The 20555-nt window shown below is 42.1% G+C and overlaps 1 protein-coding gene and 2 long non-coding RNA genes across 25 annotated transcripts in view; 1 reads left to right on the top strand and 2 right to left on the bottom strand.

Annotated features, from left to right (window-relative positions):
• The window catches only part of NR2C2 (nuclear receptor subfamily 2 group C member 2), a 102561-nt gene that overhangs the window by 33044 nt on the left and 48962 nt on the right, over nucleotides 1-20555 (bottom strand). For 13 of the 23 annotated variants that reach the window (XR_013414272.1, XR_003727418.2, XR_013414269.1 and 10 more), the window contains 2 exons: nucleotides 12154-12264; nucleotides 1684-1884 (listed from right to left, as the gene is read on the bottom strand). Coding sequence is in view for 17 of the 23 variants with exons in the window: in XM_015130178.3 (XP_014985664.1) it covers nucleotides 1684-1884; nucleotides 12154-12264 (312 nt within the window). In the remaining 6 variants the exon portion in view is untranslated. Of the gene's footprint in view, nucleotides 1-1660; nucleotides 1885-11501; nucleotides 11565-12153; nucleotides 12265-20555 lie in introns of all 23 variants that reach the window. The other 10 variants (XR_013414270.1, XR_003727417.2, XM_028844489.2 and 7 more) reach the window with 3 other exon arrangements.
• Nucleotides 4192-5747, top strand: LOC144339316 (uncharacterized). The gene is made up of 2 exons (XR_013414277.1): nucleotides 4192-4894; nucleotides 5536-5747. It is a non-coding gene; the product is annotated as an uncharacterized LOC144339316 (long non-coding RNA).
• On the bottom strand, nucleotides 4918-10962 carry LOC144339320 (uncharacterized). Its single transcript, XR_013414282.1, has 3 exons — nucleotides 10672-10962; nucleotides 7396-7572; nucleotides 4918-6003 (listed from the first exon to the last, which is right to left on the bottom strand). It is a non-coding gene; the product is annotated as an uncharacterized LOC144339320 (long non-coding RNA).

Raw genomic sequence — 20555 nt, 5'->3', positions numbered from 1 at the left:
TAACCAAACTTTATTAATTAAATCACTAGGACTCTGACTGAGGCAGCCGGTGGTGAGATGACGAGAACAAATGACCTTTGAAACCTGCTATCTTCCCCTAATTTGTGGTGATTTTCTAGGCGACGGCAATTCATCTGGGAGAATACTATAACTGATATCAATATGCGAAAGTGAAAAATAGCTGTTATTTTAAAATGTACTTGAACTTGAGCCAACAATAAGCCTTAAAATGATTTATACACGGTGGGAACACATACAGAAATCATTAAGTAGAATCACCTCTTGTGAAACATGCAACAAAATCAACAGCCATTCTTTCACAGACAAGGAGTACTCTAAAGGAGGAGGAATTCCTTTCTGATTTCAGATGATCACAATGTACTCCGGGAAAGGAAGGATGAGACAGCATTTAGTAAGTGTGGCGTAAGGTGTCTAAAAGAACAGTTCTGAAAGCTGAACACGTTGGCATTCTGATCCCAGCTCAATCAGAAGACAAAAAATTCTTCCCTTCCTTAAGTTTCTTCATAGTAGAACCTCCCCACCCAAAACAAGAGATTCTAAGCAGCATTAATTCAATAGTCAAAAGGTGGAAGCAACCTACATGTCCAACAACAGATGAAGAGAAAAAATGTGGTCTATATACAGAGTGGAATATTACTCAGCCTTTAAAAGGAATGGAATTCTGACACATGCTACGACATGGATGGGGGAAATAAGCCAGTCGCACGAAGGCTGATTTCACTTATATGAGGTACCTAGAGTAGTCAAATTCATGGAGACGGAAAGTAGAATGGTGGTCACCAGGGCTAGGCGAAGGGGAGAGGAGAATTACTGTTCTATGAGTATAGAGTTTCAGCTTAGGAAAAGGAAAAGAGTTACACAGAGCTGGACAGTGGTACAACAATGTAAATCTACTTAATGCCACTAAACTGTATACCTAAAGCTGATTAAGCTGGTAAGTTTTATATTATGTATATTTTATCAAAAATTAAAAAAAAAAATTAAACACAACCCTGACGAAGCGTGCTCCGTGCTCAGCCATCATGGGATACTGACCTTGAGTTTCTGTTCTCTAAGTGTTGGATTTGGAGATTCTATGCTTCCCAGCCTCATGCTGAGCAACAACCCTGCTTTCCTTCAATGCCTGCTCTTTTCCTTGCTGTAGACTGTCCTCAACCCCATCCTGCCTTGAGAGAGCAGGAAGAACCAGGGCAGAGATAGAGACAAGAACTGAGGGGCCCAGAGTGAGCAGTACACGGTGGCAAGTAAAGACATAATGAAAAGCTGGGGCCACAGACCTGATGATCTGGACAAATCAGTTCTCGCTTGGCTACAGTCAGCCCTAGGTGGTACCTTTAAAATATCAAGGGCTGACACTTGATGGCCTTAGGTAAGAACAATTCTCCAGTAGCCTCAGGGCCGGCTTGCTCATGCCAGTCTCCTGTGGCCACTGACCTCCTTGTTGTACTTCCATCCTCTCTGAGTGTTACAGCTGACTGTCTTCTGGGCCTTGCCACTGGTTTGCTGGTTTATTACTTTGGCCAAAGCAGCAACCTGCCATGTTTGCAGGTCCCCAAAGAACCTTCCAGGGATGGATTTGGCCTCGAAGGCAGACGTAAGAACAAGTCAGGAACAAGTTCGATAGCAGAAGTGCTGAAACAAATACCTGTCCAAAGGCCTTACCTGGATCCTGCCAGGGACGAGGTTGTCTGAGGTGGTAAATATGAGTTGCTTGGCGCTGGATGTCTCTGGGGAAGCCAGGATCACCTTCCCAGTTCCAGCTCCATCTGGGCTGGTCAGGATGAACTGTTGTTTAGGGGATCCGGAGGCGTCCACTGCGGTGACTATCTGGATCTTCTGTCCTGTCTGCTGGTCTGTGACAATCTATAAGACACAACATGGAGGCCGCTCTCATGGAGTGTCACAAGACCTATGCATTTGCAGGTGGTGCTCAAAGTGGTGACCGCCAAACACCTTGAATTAATGATGTCTAACATGCAGTTTCACTAGTCCACGGTGAATCAAGAAAAACAAAACACAATAGTGAGCTTTTCAGAAACAAATTTTCATAAAGCTAATTTTAGTCTAGGACCATATCTTTCCTACTGTTTTTAGAAGTAAAATGCCCTTTTATGAAATGAAGGCAGTAATAAATAATAGGTTTAACTTTTTGAAAAGTCCTTGTCCTCACGTATTAAGAAATGTAGGCAATCCTAACTCTTGAAATGCTACTGATCCATAAAGTCCAAAAACTTGGGAATGACTGCTTCAAAGACGGCCTCTTTCTAAAAGGTCCTATAAATACTATTGCCTTAGGTTGAGAGAATACAGGGAGACCATTGCTGACACACACTCAACTCACCACTAATTGACCACCCACCTCCTTCACTCCCACTTCCTGACTCTGAGGTCTTTAAGGATAGAGACTACATCTGATTCACTGCTATATCCCCAGGGCCACCACAAGGCCTGGCACATAGAGAGAAGACAATAAAAGATCATAGGATGCACTGGAGGAAGTGGGCACTGACTCTGGAGAAGTCTTGACCCTTATTCCTCTGGGAGTTCCCACTCTTCAGGAGCATCACTGTCAAGACTCTACTTCTTCACACAGTCCTTGTCTAATTGCATCAGTCACAACAAAAACAGTTGCTATGACAAGAATGAACTCTCTTTTTCTTGCTCATGAAGTTCTTTAAAGTTGTTCTAACCCCCATCCTGCCTCTCTCCTAGGCCAGATATTCCTGGCTAGCAGCACTGCCACCTTTCCTTCCAGGCACCAGCAGACCCTTACTTCAAAGAGGACTCTGGAGCTGCTGCTGCTGCTGTGTTGGGTGAGGGGAAACATGCTATGTCTCTGGCTGGAACTCAGTTTCCTACAGCACAGTACATTTATGGGCAGGTCTAGCATCTGTACCACCTCTTGACAGACTTTTGAAATGGAACTCTGGCCGGGCGCGGTGGCTCACGCCTGTAATCCCAACACTTTGGGAGGCTGAAGTGAGAGGATCACCTGAAGTCAAGAGTTCAAGACCAGCCTGGTCAACATGGTGAAGTCCCGTCTCTACTAAAAATACAAAAATTAGCTGGGCATGGTGGTGGGCGCCTGTAGTCCCAGCTACTTGGAAGGCTGAGACATGAGAATCGCTTGAACCCAGGAGGCAGAGTTTGCAGTGAGCCAAGATCGTGCCACTGCACTCCAGCCTGAGCGACAAAAGGGAAACTCCGTCCCCGCCCCCCAAAAAAAGAAATGGAACTCCAAGGTTGAGACAACAAACTCACACAGTCTAACACAACAGCTTTGCTAACTGCAATATGGAAAATAAGACAATGTTGGCTGGCTCAAAATAAAATGACATAGGCAAGAAAAGATTCAATCACTTAGATGTTTACTGAGCACCCACTATGAGTCAAGCACTGTTCTAGGTACTAGGAATATGGACGTGAACAAAAAAAGGTCCCACCATCATGGAACTCAACTTCTACTGGAGGAAACAGACCATGAACTCTGAATAAATAATATCAGTCAGTGTAAATGCCCTGGAGAAAACAAAAAGCAGAATAAACAGAAAAAGCATTGGGAAGCAGACAGGGATGCAACTTTAGGAGGAGAGACATCTCTGAGTATGTGACACTAAGCAAAGACTTGAATCAAACACAAGAGGAAACTGCAAAAATGTGGCAAAGTGTGCTACAGGGCACAGCCAAGTGCAAGACCAGAGAGGACAGCAGAATAGGATGACAGATCCAAGAATGAATCCTCAGCTGATCATGGGACAAACCCCAGTATATCATCATTTCCAATTAAAGGGGCAAAAGATGTTTAAGGCTCAAGGAGAACAGATTTGGAGGGAATGAAAGGAAGAACCTTTCATCATTACAATCTGTGGCATGCCCAGAGTCCCCCAGAAACATAAAACCTGAGACAGAAAACCTTGTGAGAAGAATTATCTTTAAAAAAACTTTCCTACCCAAGGCTCAACTGAGAGACTGCAGACACAGGCTGGTTGACACACACTTCTCTCAGCTGCCACAGAAGGGATTTCTTGCCTTAAACAAGATGGCCTTTCGAAGCCCTTATAACCTTGAGCTCCGTGAGTCAAATGTCTATCAATTTTTTTTTTTTTTTTTTTTTGAGACAAGAGTCTCACTTTATCACCCAGGCTGGAGTGCAGTGGCATGAGTATGGCTCACTGCAGTCTCAACCTCCTAGGCCCAAGCCATCCTTCTGCTTCAGCCTTCTGTGTAGCTGAGACCACAGGCGTGTGTCACCACACCCAGCTAATATTTTAAAAAAATTTTTTGTAGAGATGGAGTCTCATTTTGTTGCCCAGGCTGGCCTCAAATTCTTGGGCTCAAGTGATCCTGCTGCCTCGGCCTCCCAAAGTGCTAGGATTCAGGCATGAGCCACCAAGCCTGGCTCATGTCTATCAATTCTTATTTCCTTCCTAAACTGTTTTCCCTGTTAAGAAATGACATAGTTATGTGATTGAGAGGGGTCTTCAATTACCAACTAAAACCAAGGCAATACTAGTAATTCCTTTGCCTTTTTGTATTCAGAGATGACACATTCTGTACCAGAGCACACACAGATAACCAACATGTCATTTCCTTGTATGCTCTTCTCCAGTCATTGTGGTTGAGGTATGGCAAGTATGAGGTCAGGGTATGGTGTTAGAAGGTAGAAGTTACTGGTTCCAGACAGGGACAGTAGCTCTTAGTGGCAGTATATAACATACTTCAAGGCTCAGAATTTTTATTTTTTTTTTGAGACAGGGTCTTGCTCTGTTACCCACGTTGGAGTGCAGTGGCATGATCCTGGCTCACTGCAGCCTCGACCTCCTGGGCTCAAGCAATCCTCCTATCTCAGCCTCCAGAGTAGCTGGGACTACAGGTAAGCACTACCATGCCTGGCAATTTTTTTTTTTTTTTTCTCTAGAGATGGAGGTCTCACTATTTTGTCCAAGCTGGTCTTGAACATCTGGGCTCAAGTGATCCTCGTGCCTTCACCTCCCAAAAGCTGAGAACCAATGTACCTGGCTAGATTATTCTTTTCTTTTTTTCTCAAAGACTCGCGCTCATAAAAATTCAATGAATTACTTATAATTTGGGGATTTTTTGTTTATCTTCACCCTCCTAAGACATTTGTATCCTCCATTTAGAGAGAACACCTCCATGAGAAAACTAAAAATGCAGGCAGAAAAAAAAAATCTTCCAAATACCCTATTGGAACACAAGGGTGACCACTAGGCAAGACCTTGTTAACAAACACAGATAGATTCCTATTTAATGACCTATAGGAAACATCAAATTGCAAGGATATATCCAAGCTCATTAAAATTTAAGTCGGCTGTGGAGGAGAGGTATTGTGCATAGAACTTTACTCCCTGAAAAGATACATTCCAGCCAGAATTCCCAGTATCTATTAATGTGACCTTACTTGGAAGTAGGGCCTTTGCAAATGTAATTAGGATAAGATGAGGTAATACTGCATTAGGGTGGGCCCTAATTAAATGAATGGTGTGTCCTTATAAGAAGACCACGTGGCAATGGAGGCAGAGATTGGAGTGATGCAGCTGCAAGCAAGCAAGGATTGCCAAGGACTGCTGGCACCCACCAGAAGGTAGGAGGAGACAAGGAAGGACACTCTCCTAGAACCTTAAGAGAGCATGGCCCTGCTGACACCTTGATTTCAGACTTCTGGCCACCAGAAGGTTGGGAAAATAAATTTCTATTGTTTTAAGTCACCAAGTTTGTGGTAATTTATTGTGACAGCCCTGGGAAATTAATACAAGAAGCAAATTTTATTTAATTTCTTTATTTGGAACAAAAATTCTTAACCTTCTGTCTGTAAACTATAACAAATTGGGGGGAAGGGAGTAATGTAAGAAGATAAGGGCTATTTTCTGTGATTTTTTTTTTTTTTTTTTTTTGAGACGGAGTCTTGCTCTGTCCCCCTGGCTGGAGTGCAGTGGCACTATCTCGGCTCACTGCAAGCTCCGCCTCCCGGGATCATGCCATTCTCCTGCCTCAGCCTCCCGAGTAGCTGGGACTACAGGCGCCCGCCACCGCGCCCGGCTAATTTTTTTGTATTTTTAGTAGAGACGGGGTTTCACCATGTTAGCCAGGATGGTCTCGATCTCCTGACCTTGTGATCCGCCCGCCTCGGCCTCCCAAAGTGCTGGGATTACAAGCGTGAGCCACCGCGCCCGGCCTTTTCTGTGATTTTTAAGGCCCTCAATAGCCTACCTAGTCAGAGCTGCTACAATGCTTGTTGTGAAAAGGTGAATTTGTTTGAACATGATTGATATGTTAGTAAATAATTAGCATATAATGAAAATTTTGTGTTTATGCATGGTTTCTTCCATGAATAACACTAAGTAAATAGGTTAACAGAAAATGACACTGAGCTGAAGTTATCCATGCAGGGATACTCAGTGCATGTGGTATGAGTCACATTCAATCCATCTGGTGATTTCAGGTCACCCCATGTCCACCACTCACAGTAACTCATGAGACGCAATCCTCCCTACACCTACCTCCACAAAGAAACTACAGGACTTTTTCAAGGTAAAGTGCCGTATTTATTTATTTTTGAGATGGAATTTTGCTCTTGTTGCCCAGGCTGGAATGCAATGGCACGATCGATCTCAGCTCACAGTAACCGCCTCCCAGGTTCAAGCGATTCTCCTGCCTCAGCCTTCAGAGAAGCTGGGATTACAGACACACGGTACCATGCCCAGCTAATTTTTTTTTATTTTTAGTAGAGATGGGGTTTCTCCATGTTGGTCAGGCTGGTCTCAAACTCCCGACCTCAGGTGATCCGTCCACCTCGGCCTCCCAAAGTGCTGGGATTACAGGCATGAGCCACCGCGCCTGACCAAGTACCATATTTATTATAGTCACTATGTATTTAACTACTTGCAGGTTTTATTAGATTCACTATCTGTTTTTTAATATGTTACTGACAAAGTTTTTGAGAATTGTGTCACTAATCTCATTTTTTTCCCCATCAGTCCTGTGGTTTTCATTGCACAATTTGGTAAAGTGTGGGAATTTTCAGGAACACATGTCACATTATAGCACAACTGACTTTACTAAGCTAAGGTCCTCTCTAGTTAAGGTCCTCTCTAGTTCTAATTCCAAAGGACCTTGAAACGATCTTATACACCACCATTCTCCCCCATGTTACCCACTCTGTTCCAGCCAGCTCAACATCTCTGTTGCAAAGAAGAGTCTGCCAATGAATGGCCTGCAGGCAAAAACCAGCCACTGGATAACTTTTGTTTGACTACCCAAAATTATTATTTTTTAATTTTTTTCTTGAGACTAGGTCTTGTTCTGTCACCCAGGCTGGAGTGCAGCAGCATGATGTTGGCTCTTTACAACCTCCACCTCTCAGCCTCAAGTGATCCTCCCATCTCAGTCTCCCAAGTAACTGGGACTACAGACTCATGCCACCACGCTTGGCTAATTTTTGTATTTTTTGTAGAGATGACATCTCACTATGTTGCCCAGGCTGGTCTTGAACTCCTGAGCTCAAGCGATCCACCTACATCAGCCTCCAAAGTGCTGGGATTACAGGTGTGAGCCACTGCACTCAGCCCCCTAAATATTTTTTTAAAAAACTTTGCGGCCGGGCGCGGTGGCTCAAGCCTGTAATCCCAGCACTTTGGGAGGCCGAGACGGGCGGATCACGAGGTTAGGAGATCGAGACCATCCTGGCTAACACAGTGAAACCCCGTCTCTACTAAAAATACAAAAAAAAACTTAGCCGGGCGAGGTGGCAGGCGCCTGTAGTCCCAGCTACTCGGGAGGCTGAGGCAGGAGAATGGCGTGAACCCGGGAGGCGGAGCTTGCAGTGAGCTGAGATCCGGCCACTGCACTCCAGCCTGGGTGACAGAGCGAGACTCCGTCTCAAAAAAAAAAAAAAAAAAAAAAAAAAAAAACTTTGCTAACATCTAAAAATTGAGTATTTCCCATAATCAAAATCAAATTTGTAGTTCTCTTGACAAACTGGAAGCTCAGGTCATCCTGGGCTCAAGTTCTCTCCATGGTGCCAGGTGGCTGGAGATGGTGTGGGTTGGCTACCCCTTTAGATGAGGTAGCCTCTCCAGTTCATCCCTATCCTCACCTTGCCACCTCTTTCACTGTAAACACGGGAGACAGGGCTTGGTAGCTACAGACATGAATATGAATGCTTACTCTATTACTTTCCAGCTGTGTCAACTTGGAGCAGTTACACAAGCCCTTGAGCTCCATTTATGTATCTATGAAAAAGGATGACTAGGAAAGTGAAATGATACGATGTGTGTGAAACTGCTTGGTACACTGCCCAGAACATGCCAAGACCTTGGTAAAGTATTTCTTCCCTCTAAGCTCTCACATACTCCTTTCCTCACTCAGTTTTGTCTTATCCCTTTCATCTTATCAAATCACTCCTGATGAAAAAGTCAAGACTTTTTTTACCATGGCTTACTCATTCTTTCATTCATTCCTCAAATATTTACTGAGGGTCTATTCTGTCAGACAGTGTGTTAGACAGTGGCATATGAAGATGGCTCCTGCCCTCATGAAACTTTTAGTTCAGTCGAAGAGACTGGCAATATACAAGGAAACAAACCAGTCAGTAAACAATTTCAATTTATGGTACATGTTATGAGGGAAAAGACCAGGTTGGGGTAACCCCAAATAACAAAAGTATTTAACTTTAGAAAGAGAGGTCAGGGGGCTGGGCGCAGTGGCTCATGCCTGTAATCCCAGCACTCTGGGAGGCCAAGGCGGGCAGATCACGAGGTCAGGAGATCGAGACCATCCTGACTAACACAGTGAAAACCTGTCTCTACTAAAAATACAAAAAATTAGCCAGGCGTGGTGGCAAGCACCTGTAGTCCCAGCTACTTGGGAGGCTGAGGCAGGAGAATGGCGTGACCCCGGGAGGTGGAGGTTGCAGTGAGCCAAGATCATGCCACTACACTCTAGCCTGGGTGACACAGTGAGACTCTGCCTTAAAAAAAAAAAAAAAAAAAAAAAGAGAGAGGTCAGGGAAAACCTCCGTGACAAGGTGACATTTAAGACAAGATTTGGGCTGGGTGTCTGTAATCCCACTACTTTGGGAAGCCAAGGCGGGCGGATCACCTGAGGTCAGGAGTTCAAGACCAGCCTGGCCAACATGGTGAAACTCTGTCTCTACTAAAAATACAAAATTAGCTGGGCGTGGTGGCGCATGTCTGTAATCCCAGCTACTTGGGAGGCTAAGGCAGAAGAATCGCTTGAATCTGGGAGGCAGAAGTTGCAGTGAGCCAACACTGTGCCACTGTACTCCAGCCTGGATGACAAGAGCGAAATGCCTTAAAAAAAAAAAAAAAAAAAAGGTTTAAGGCTGAGGAGACAGCAGCCAGATAAATGTTTAGCGTTCCAGCAAAGAGAAATGTTCTGGCATATGGAAAGCCCTGGGAAGAACAAACTCTTAGGAACTGCTATCAGGCCCATGGACAACCAGCATGGCCCAGGAACCTAAAGAGGGAGGTGGGACGGCCCTGATGCGAGTCTGGATTTCTTTCTGAGTACAACGAGAATCCCTTCAAGGGTTTGTCCACCGACCCAAAACCAGCTCTTCAGATTTCCCATACTATTTATATACACATACCACCCGTCCACTCACATACCTACATATACACAATTTCCTATAACAAATATAGAATTTACATATAGAATATATATAAATTTATAAGACAGATCATATATTAGAGCATACCAAAAGATAATAGCAAAGATTATTAACTAAAAATAAAAGGGGTAGAAGGAACCTGCTTTAAAAAAGGTTTGCAAAAAGGTATTAATAAATCCTGACCTTTGCGAAAAGGTAAATAAATCTTTTACTTAAGTATAAATTTTAGCTCATATGAATAGTTCTGAATTATTATTTTAGTTTTTTGAGACAGGGTCTTGCTCTGTGGCCCAGGCTGGAGTGCAGTGGCATGATCACAGCTCACTGCAGCCTCAACCTCTGGGGCTCAAGCAACCCTTCCACCAAAGCCTCCCAAGTAGCTGGGACTACAGGAATGCATCACCATGTCTGGCTAATTTTTTATTTTTTATTTTTGTAGAGATACAATCTCACTTTGTTGCCCAGGCTGGTCTCGAACTCTTGGGCTCAAGTGATAAGCCTTCTTCAGCCTCCGTAAGTGCTGGGATTACAAGGGTGAGCCACCATACCCAGCCTAAATGGAGGATATTAATCCAAATATATCAACAATCACTTTATGAATTGATCCACATTCACAATGAAAAGACAGATTGTCAGCTGGGTAAAAAAACAAAACTTATGAAATTATACAGGAAGTAGGAAAAAAAAGGGAAAAAATCAAGACCCCAATACATATTGCCTACAGGAGAACCATTTTATATATAAAGACACAGACAGATGCAAAATAAAGTGATGGAGTAGCTGACAGTGGTGCACATTTGTAGTCCCAACTACTTGAGAGGCTGAGGCAGAACGATAGCTTGGGCTCAGGAGTTTGAAGTTGTAGTGCTCTACAATCCTGTCTGTGAATAGTAAATGCACTCTAGCCTGGGCAACAGAGCAAGACTTTCCTAAAAAAAAAAAAAAAAAAAAGTTGGCCAGGCACGGTGGCTCACACCTGTAGTCCCAGCACTTTGGGAGGCTGAGGCAGGTGGATTGCTTGAGCTCAGAAGTTTGAGATCCGCCTTGGCAACATGGTGAAATCCCATCTCTATTAAAAAAAAAACAAAACAAATCGTGTGTGTGTGTGTGTGTGTGTGTATCCAGGCATGGTGGTATGCGCCTGTAGTCCCAGCTACTTGGGAGGCGTAGATGAGAGGATGGCTTGAGCCTGTGAGGTAGAGGCTGCAGTGAGCTGTGTTCACACCATTGCACTCCAGCCTGGGTGACAGAGCAAGACCCTGTCTCAAAAAAAAAAAAAAAAGAAAAAGTGTCAAAACATAGAGAAAGTTATACCATGCTAGCAACCAACACTCATAAAAAGAAAGCTGGAGTAACTACAGTAATTTCAGACAAAGCAGACTTCAGAACAAGGAAAATAAACATAAAGGGAAGTGGTACATAATAAGAAAGGGGTGGCTGGGCATGGTGACTCAAGCCTGTAATCCCAGCACTTTGGGATTACAAAATACTCAGCTGAGGCAGGAGTATCACTTGAGGTCAGGAGTTCAAGACCAGTCTGGGCAATACAGCAAGACTCTGTCTCAAAAATAAATAAAAAGATAGCAAGCAACCAAGAAAGCAAGCAAGAAAGTGGTTAATTCCCCAAAAAGACATAACAATATAAAACATATATGCAACTAACAACAGAGCATCAAAGTGAGGCAAAAAAACCTGATAAAATTGCAAGGAGAAAACCAGAGAAATCAACAGTTATAACTGGCTTTTTGATTCAGCTTGTTGAGATAACAATAAATCTTTGTCATCAATATATTATCCCTTCCTCCCAGCTTTTTGCCTGCAAGCTTGATACACCTACCTTCTCTTTGTTCAAAGAGGTGAAAACACTCAATGGGCCAGAGGCAGGTTCAGAGCCCTAGGGAAGACAACTTCCCATAAGTGAATATCGATTAGTTAATAACAATATTAATAATAATAGTTATTATATAATTAGTACATATTGAACATTATTATGTGCCAGGCACCATTCTAAGCACTTTATAAGCAATATCCCTTTGATTCTTCGTAATAACTTCGTGAGGCAAATAACTACTATTATGTATATTTTCCAAATGAAGAAAGTGAGGCATTAAAATGTTAATTGACCAAGGTCAAAAAAGCTAAGTGGGGCACTGGATTTGACTTCAAGTAGGGGCCCTTGCTCTTAATCACAGTACTAAGATATGCTGCCTCCCAATTTGGAAGCAAATAAGTAATAAAATGGTACTTCATCTCAATAGTTTGAAACAACAGTTCAGGCTTTTGCTTTACATGTAAGTTGGTTAAATAAATGTAAGCATTTTTAATTTTTTTTTAAAGAATCGATGAAGTTGTACTGTATTTGATGCCCAAAAGGCACAACTCCTTAGTGAAACCCTTAGGAAGGTTTGTTTTTGGAAAGAGTTCAGGAAAGGCAGAGGTGCCTTTGGCAGACAGGTGGAACGAAGTGGGACTGGTGCAGGTACCTGAATGCGCTGAGGTGAGGCTACAGCAGAGTCGGTGGAGATTATCTGGATGCGTGGGGAGGGGCTGGTCATCCCTGGAGATTCCGGCCGAGAGGTCTGTGTACGTGTTACCTGTGGGCGAGAAGTGGGCTGGATCACAAGGGGGTTCAGAATGATGCTCAGAGGTGGCCTGAAGACCATGCCTCTTGCTTTCACTGTGGCCTGGAGTGATAAACTTGTGTGGTTCTGAGGTTGGACCCAGAAGGATGACAAAGGAATCAATGAGATGTTGCTACAGGGTGCCCCCCACGAAAATACAATCTTAAAACAGCTGTTCCTAATGTTGGAAATGCAAGAAGAAACCAAAGGAATTTGCAATTCTGCTCTGCACACTTTAATAAAGTAAAAACCTACCAAAATAACATTTTAAAGATGATCTTTGAATGTTATCCCTGTCTCCAAAGCCACCTGTAAAACATTCCTTTAATATGATGGTTTCCCAAGAAAGGCTCTCACAACACAGCAGGGGATGACAAACAAAACCGACATTACACTGAAAACTACTGGGATTAGTACTTATAAAAGGCTTCTGGTAACTTCTCAGCCCCAGTGGGATGGAGCTAGGAAAAGCCTGTCAGGACCACAGGGTCTGAAATTTAGTCAATACTTATACCAAAGGCAAGGTTCAGGTGCTAAGTGGTCACCTGGATATTTGGAGTGGACAGATATATTTTTTCTTGATAGAAAGTGTATTGTGGCTGGGTGTGGTGGCTCACACCTAAAATCCCAGCACTTTGGGAGGCTGAGGTGGGTGGATCACTGGAGGTTAGGAGTTAGAGACCAGCCTGACCAACATGGTAAAATCCTGTCTCTACTAAAAATACAAAATTAGCCAGGCATGGTGGCGTATGCCTGTAATCCCAGCTACTAGGAAGGCTGAGACAAAATTGCTTGAATCCGGGAGGCAGAGGTTGCAGTGAGCCAAGATCGTGCCACTGCACTCCAGCCTGGGCGGCAAGAGTGAAACTCTGTCTCCAAAAAAAAAGAAAAAAGAAAAAAGAAAAAGAAAAAAACCCCCCAAAACAAAAACACAATAATCAATTGTATTTTTATATATTAGCAATGAGCAATCTGAAAATGAAATTAAGGAGCCATCCCACTGACCACGCATCAAAAAGGATAATATATTTAGAAATAAAATAAATTTAACAAAAGAAATGCAAGATTTGAATACTGAAAACTATAAAATATTGCTATGAGAAATTTAAAACACCTAAATAGGCCGGGCACAGTGGCTCACGCCTGTAATCCTAGCACTTTGGGAGGCTGAGGCAGGTGGATCACGAGGTCAGGAGATCGAGACCATCCTGGCTAACACAGTGAAACCCTGTCTCTACCAAAAATACAAAAAATTAGCCGGGCAAGGTGGTGGGCGCCTGTACCCCCAGCTACTAGGGAGGCTGAGGCAGGAGAATGGTGTGAACCTGGAAGGCAGAGCTTGCAGTGAGCCGACACTGCGCCACTGCACTCCAGCCTGAGCGACAGAGCAAGATTCCGTAAAAAAACAGAAATAAAAACAAAAACCCTAAATAAACAGAGAGACATTTGTGTTCATGGATTGTAAAACTTAATATTGTTAAGATGGTGATATTTCCCAAATTGATCTACAGATTCAATGTAATCCCTATCAAAATTTCAGGTGTTTTTGCATAAATTGACAAAATGATCCTAAAATTAATATGGGAATGAATGGGACCTAGAATATTCAAAACAATCTTGAAAAAGAACGAAGTTGGAGGACTCACACTTCCTTATTTCAAAACTTATTTACAAAGCTACAGTAGTTAAAACCGTGTGGAATTCAGCAATCACACTTCTGGGTATTTACCCAAAAGATTTGAAATCAGTTTGTCGAAGAGATGTCTGCATTCCCATGTTCTCTGCAGCACTGTTTGCAATAGCCAAGTTACATAATCAACCAACATGTCCATCAATAGATGAATGAATAAAGAAAATGTGGTATATACACACAATGAAATACTATTCAGCCTTTAAAAAGAAGGAAATTCGGTCATTTCTGACAACACGGATGGAATTGGAGAACATTATGGTAACTGAAATAAGCCAGGCACAGAAAGACAAATACCACATGTTCTCACTTAAATGCAGAATCTAAAAGAATCAAACTCGGCCGGGCGCGGTGGCTCAAGCCTGTAATCCCAGCACTTTGGGAGGCCGAGACGGGTGGATCACGTGGTCAGGAGATCGAGACCATCCTGGTTAACACGGCGAAACCCCGTCTCTACTAAAAAATATACAAAAAAATAGCCGGGCGAGGTGGCGGGCGCCTGTAGTCCCAGCTACTCAGGAGCCTGAGGCAGGAGAATGGCGTGAACCCGGGAGGCGGAGCTTGCAGTGAGCTGAGATTCGGCCACTGCACTCCAGCCTGGCGACAGAGCCAGACTCCGTCTCAAAAAAAAAAAAAAAAAAGAATCAAACTCATAAAACCAGAATGAAATGGTAGTTACAGAGGCTGAGGGGCAGGGGGAATGGGGAGATGAAAGGTCAAAAGGTACAAAATCTCAGACAGGAGGAATACTTTTATTTTTTTTTTAGATCTATTGCACAGCATGGCAAATATAGTTAATAAAAGGCTAGTGTACATTTCAAAATTGCTAAGAGTAAATTTCAAATGTTCTCATGGCAAAAATAAGTATTTAAGGTGATGGATATGTTAATGAGCTCGATTTAATTTTTACACATTGTACTCAGATCATAACATCACTCTGTACTGTAAATATATGCAATTATAAACTCAATTTGTAACTTATAAAAAAATTGCAGTACTGGTATAAAGACAAGACATACAGACCAATGGAATATAACAGAGAACGCAGAAATAAACTCTCACGTGTATGTTCAAATTTGAGAAAGGTGACACGATAATTCAATAGGCAAAGAACAGTCTTTGACAAATGGTGATGGGACAAGTGGAAATCAAACACAGGGGAACAAATCTGGATACCTACCTTGCACTATCACAAAAAATAAAAATAAAAATGGATCAAAGATCTACATGTAAGAGTTAAAACTACAAAATGCTCAGAAAACACAGGTGTAAATTTTTGTGAACTTGAATTAGGTGATTCTTAGATGACACCAAAAGCAAAAGCAGCACAAGAAAAATTAGAAAATAATCATCAAAACTAGAAACTTTTTTTTGGACAAGATCTCTTACTCTGTCACCTGTGCTGGAGTGCAGTAGTGCAATTATGGCTCACTGCAGCCTCATCCTCCTGGGCCCAAGCAATCCTCCCAACTCAGCTTCCTGAGTAGCTAGGATGACAGGTGTGTGCCACCATGCCCGGTTAATTTAATTTATTTTGTTGTTTTGTTTCTGAGACGGAATTTCACTCTTGTTGCCCAGGCTGGAGTGCAATGGTGCAATCTCAGCTCACTGCAACCTCTGCCTCCTGGGTTCAAGTGATTCTCCTGCCTCAGCCTCCCAAGTAGCTGGGATTAAAGGTATGAGCCACCACGCCCGGATAATTTTGTATCCTTAGTAGAGACGGAGTTTCTTCATTTTGGTCAGGCTGGTCTCCAACTCCTGACCTCAGGTTATCCACCCGCCTCGGCCTCCCAAAGTGCTGGGATTACAGGTGTGAGCCACCGTGCCCGGCCTTAAAAAAAATTTTTTTTTTTTTTTTGAGACAAGGCCTCACTCCTGGATGCCCAGGCCAGAATGCAGGGGCATGATCTTGGTTCACTGCAGCCTCAACTTTCCAGTCTCAAGTGATCTGCCCACCTCAGGCCCCCAAGTAGCTGGGACTATGGGCGTGCACCACCTAATTTTAAATTTTTCTGCAGAGATGAGGTCTCCTTATGTTGCCCAGTCTTGTCTCCAACTCCTGGTTAAAGTGATCCTTCCTCCTTGGCCTCCCAAAGTGCTGGGATTACAGGTGTGAGCCAGCATACCTGAACCCAAATGAATGAGTTTTGTGTTTCAAAAGATACCATCGAGAAAGTGAAATGACAACCTATAAAATGGGGGGAAAAAAGTGCAAATCATGTATCATTACAACTTAACAAAAAGACAAAAATCCCAATTTAAAAATGGGCAAAGAGTTAAGACATTTCTCCTAGAAGATATACAAATGGCCAATAAGCACAGGAAAAGATGTTTAAAGGTCATTAGTTGTTAGGGAAATGCAAATCAAGACCACGATGAGATACCACTTCATATCCACTAGGGGCTACAATATAAAAGATGGACAATAACAAGTACTGGTGAAAATGTGGAGATGGGAACCTTCATACACTGCTGGTAGTAATGTAGAATGGTACAGTTACTTTGGAAAACAGTCTGGCTGTTCCTCAAAGGGTAAACACAGAGTTGCCATAGGACCCATAATTTCACTCCTAGGTATATACTCAAGACAAAGAAAAACATATGTATACACAAAAGCTTGTATACAAATGTTCACAGCAGCATTAGTGATAACAGGTAAAAAGTAGAAACAACTCAAATATCTCTCAAATGAAGAATGGATAAATGAAACATGGTCTATCCATGTAATGGAATATTATTTGGCAATAAAAAGGAATGAAGTGCTGATACATGCTACAACATGGAAGAATCAGCCACAAAAGACCACCATATATTGCATGATTGTATTTATCTGAAATGTCCAGAATGGGCAAATCCACGGAGACAGAAAGTAGATCAGTGGTTGCCCAGGTGATAGGGGAACGGGAGTAGCAAGAATAATTGTTAAGAGATGTGGGTTTTTTAGTGGGGGCATGATAAAAATATTCTGGATTTAGACAGTGGTGATGGTTGCATACTCTTGTGAATGTACGAAAACCCACTAAGCTGTCCATTTTTAAAAAATGAATTTTATGGTATGTGAATTATTATCTCAATTTGATAAAATATTATCAATTAATTCATTACTGGGCTATTAAATTTTTTTCTTTCATAAGCATACATTTTAACAACAACAAGTTCACTACAATGAAGTCAACAGAATCCCGTATTTTTACAGTGACTTTTAGGTTAAAAAATATGGATTAGCTCTCTCTTCACTAAGAAATAGGCAGGACAAGCACAACCATTTTATAGGAGGTATGGTGAGGTTCAGATCCTGCAAGGTATGTCTCCCAGGATCATGTACACATAATGGCTGGCTCGGTTTATTTGTAACTGAAAAGAAAAGGCTGGCCATTTTATCAGAGCATATTCATTGAATCCTTTAACAATGAACATTTACATTTTTCGTTGAGTCTATTAGTTTGCAAGTTAATTCTGCCAGTTTCAGATACACTTATGTGTTGCTTAAAGACAGGAATATGTTCTGAGAAATGTGTCATTAGGTCATTTCATCGTGTGAACATGATAGCATGTACTTACACAAACCTAGATGGTATAACCTACTACACATCTAGGCTATGTGGTATGGCCTATTGCCCCTAGGCTACAAACTTGTACAGCATGTGACTGTGGTGAATACTATAGCCAACTGTAACACAATGGTAAGTATCTGTGTATCTAAACATAGAAAAGGTACAGTCAAAATGCAGTTATAATCTTATGGGACTATCTTCCTTCCTATAGGCACTCCGGCACTGACAGAAACGTCATTATATGGTTCACATTTGGTTTGTGACTGTATTGAGAATTCTTCACTGGCAGAATAATAGGCCAAATTTTGACTCACGTCCTTACTTTACTTGCAAGAAGTTTTAAAGTCATCAGCATTATTGGAGTACCCATAGGCTATGGAATGTGACAGACCTGGACTCTGAAACTTGTACTATCACCTTAAACAAGTCATTTAAACCCCTAACCAGGCGCGGTGGCTCACGTCTGTAATCCCATCACTTTGGGAGGCCGAGGAGGGCAGATCACGAGGTCAGGAGATAGAGACCATCCTGGCTAACATGGTGAAACCCCGTCTCTACTAAAAATACAAAAAATTAGCCAGGCATGGTGGCAGGCGCCTATAGTCCCAGCTACTGGGGAGGCTGAGGCAGGAGAATGGTGTGAACCTGGGAGGCAGAGCTTGCAGCAAGCTGAGATTGCGCCACTGCACTCCACCCTGGGGGACAGAGCGAGACACCGTCTCAAAAAATAAATAAATACATAAATAAATCTTCTAATAGCGAATATGTGAAACTTCAAAATTTCCTGAAATTCAACATGGACATATTGTTACTACTTTATGGCACTGGTGTGAAAGTTAATGAATAATAAGTTAAACATTAGTTACCTTCAGCAAATGGTAACTGATACTGTCATAAACCTGAAAATTTTTCTAAACCTAAGTTATAAACACTACATAAGTGTCTTTGGTACACATGATACAATGTGCTAATGTGTCTCTCAAACAGAAAATTCTTTGTATTTTATTTTAAAATATAATATTAAATCCAACCTCATATCATACATAAAAATTAAAAACCACAGGTGCAAATCCTTATGACCTTGGATTAGGCAATGGTTTCTTAATATATTAACACTTGAAACAAAAGCAACAACAAAATACATAAAATGGGTTTTACCAACATTAAAATCTTTTGTGCTTCAAGACAATTAAAGTGAAAAAGAAAATGGATAGAATGGGAGAAAATAATTCTCAAATCATATATTTGATAAGGGACTTGTATTCAGAATACATATGAAGAACCCTTATAACTCAATGAGAAGAAGACAAAAACCAATTACAAATGATCAAAGGGGTTGAACAGACATTTCTCCAAAGAAGATACACAAAATGGCCAATAGGCACTTGAAAAAATATTCAACATCACTGGAAATACAAATCAAAACCACAATGAGATACCACTTCACACCCACTAGGGATGGCTACAATAAAAAAGACACAGGATAACAAATATTAGCAAGGTTGAGGAGAAACCAGATCCTTCATATACAGCTGGTGGGAACATAAAATGGTGCAGTCACTTTGAAAAACACTCTGGCAGTTCCTCAAAAGTTTGAAAATAGTTACTATTTGACCAGCAATTCCACTTTTAGGTGTGTACACACACACACACATCATAAAAACGTGTTCACAGAAAAATTGGTACACAATGTTCATAGCATTATTCCTAATAGTCAAAAAGTGAAAACACCCAAGTCCATTAAATGATGAATAGATAAAATGTGGTGTATCCGTACAATGGCATATTATTTGGCAATAATGAAGTACTGGTACATGCTACAACATGGATAAGCCTTAAAGACACTATGCTAGGTAAAATAAGCCAGTAACAAAAGACCATATATGATTCAATTTATATGAAATGTCCAGAACAAATACAAAGATAGAAAGCAAATTAGCAGTTGCCTAGGGCTGGGGGGTGACAGCTAAGGAGTGTGGGGTTTTTTTTTGACGGGGTAATGAAGATGTTCTGGAATTAGGTATTAGTGATGGCTGCACAATATTGTAAATATACTAAAAGCCACAGAATTGTACACTTTAAATAGGTGAACTGCCAGCCTGGGCAACATAGTGAAATTTGGTCTCTAGCAAACAATTAAAAAAACTAGCTGGGTTTGATGGCGTGTGTCTGTGGTCTCAGCTGCTTAGGAGGCTGCGGTGGGAGACTCACTTGAGCCCGGAGGGTCGAAGCTGCAGTGAGCTATGATTGTGCAACTTCACTCCAGCCTGGGTGACAGAATGACAACTTATCTCAAAAAAACAAAAAAACAAAGAATTGTATGGTATATGAATTTTATCTTAATAGAGCTGTGATTTTTTCTTTTCTTTTTTTAGAGACAGGGTCTTGCTCTGTCATCCAGGCTGAAGTGGCACAATCATAGCTCACTGCAGCCTGGAACTCCTGGGCTCAAGCGATCCTCCTATCTCAGTCTCCTGAGTAGCTGGGACTACAGGTACACTCCACCACAGCTGGCTACTTTTTTTTTTTTTTTTAAAGAATGAATAGGCTGGGCGTGGTGGCCCACATCAGTAGTCACAGCACTTTGGGAGGTTGAGGCAGGTGGATCACGAGGTCAACAGATCGAGACCATCCTGGTCAACATGGTGAAACTCCGCCTCTACTAAAAATACAAAAATTATCTGGGCGTGGTGGCACGCACCTGTAGTCCCAGCTACTCCGGAGGCTGAGGCAGGAGAATCGCTTAAACTCGGGAGGCGGAGGTTGCAGTGAGCGGAGATTGCACCACTGCACTCCAGCCTGGCAAGAGAGCAAGACTCTGTCTTAAAAAAAAGAATAAACAACAATAACAAATTCAATCCATGGTGTAAGGGGTTGGGGTAGAGGTCATCTTTAAGGAAGAGGGTGCAGGTAATGATTGGGAGAGGGGCATAAGGAGAGCTTCTGGGCTGCAGGAAATTTCTATTCTGTTCTTAACCTGGGTGGTGAGTACATGGAAATGTTTTCTCTGTGATAATTCA

Source organism: Macaca mulatta, chromosome 2 (genome assembly GCF_049350105.2).
Source record: "Macaca mulatta isolate MMU2019108-1 chromosome 2, T2T-MMU8v2.0, whole genome shotgun sequence".
In the NCBI taxonomy this organism is placed as follows: domain Eukaryota; kingdom Metazoa; phylum Chordata; class Mammalia; order Primates; family Cercopithecidae; genus Macaca; species Macaca mulatta.
This window is presented reverse-complemented; position numbering and strand designations above follow the sequence as displayed.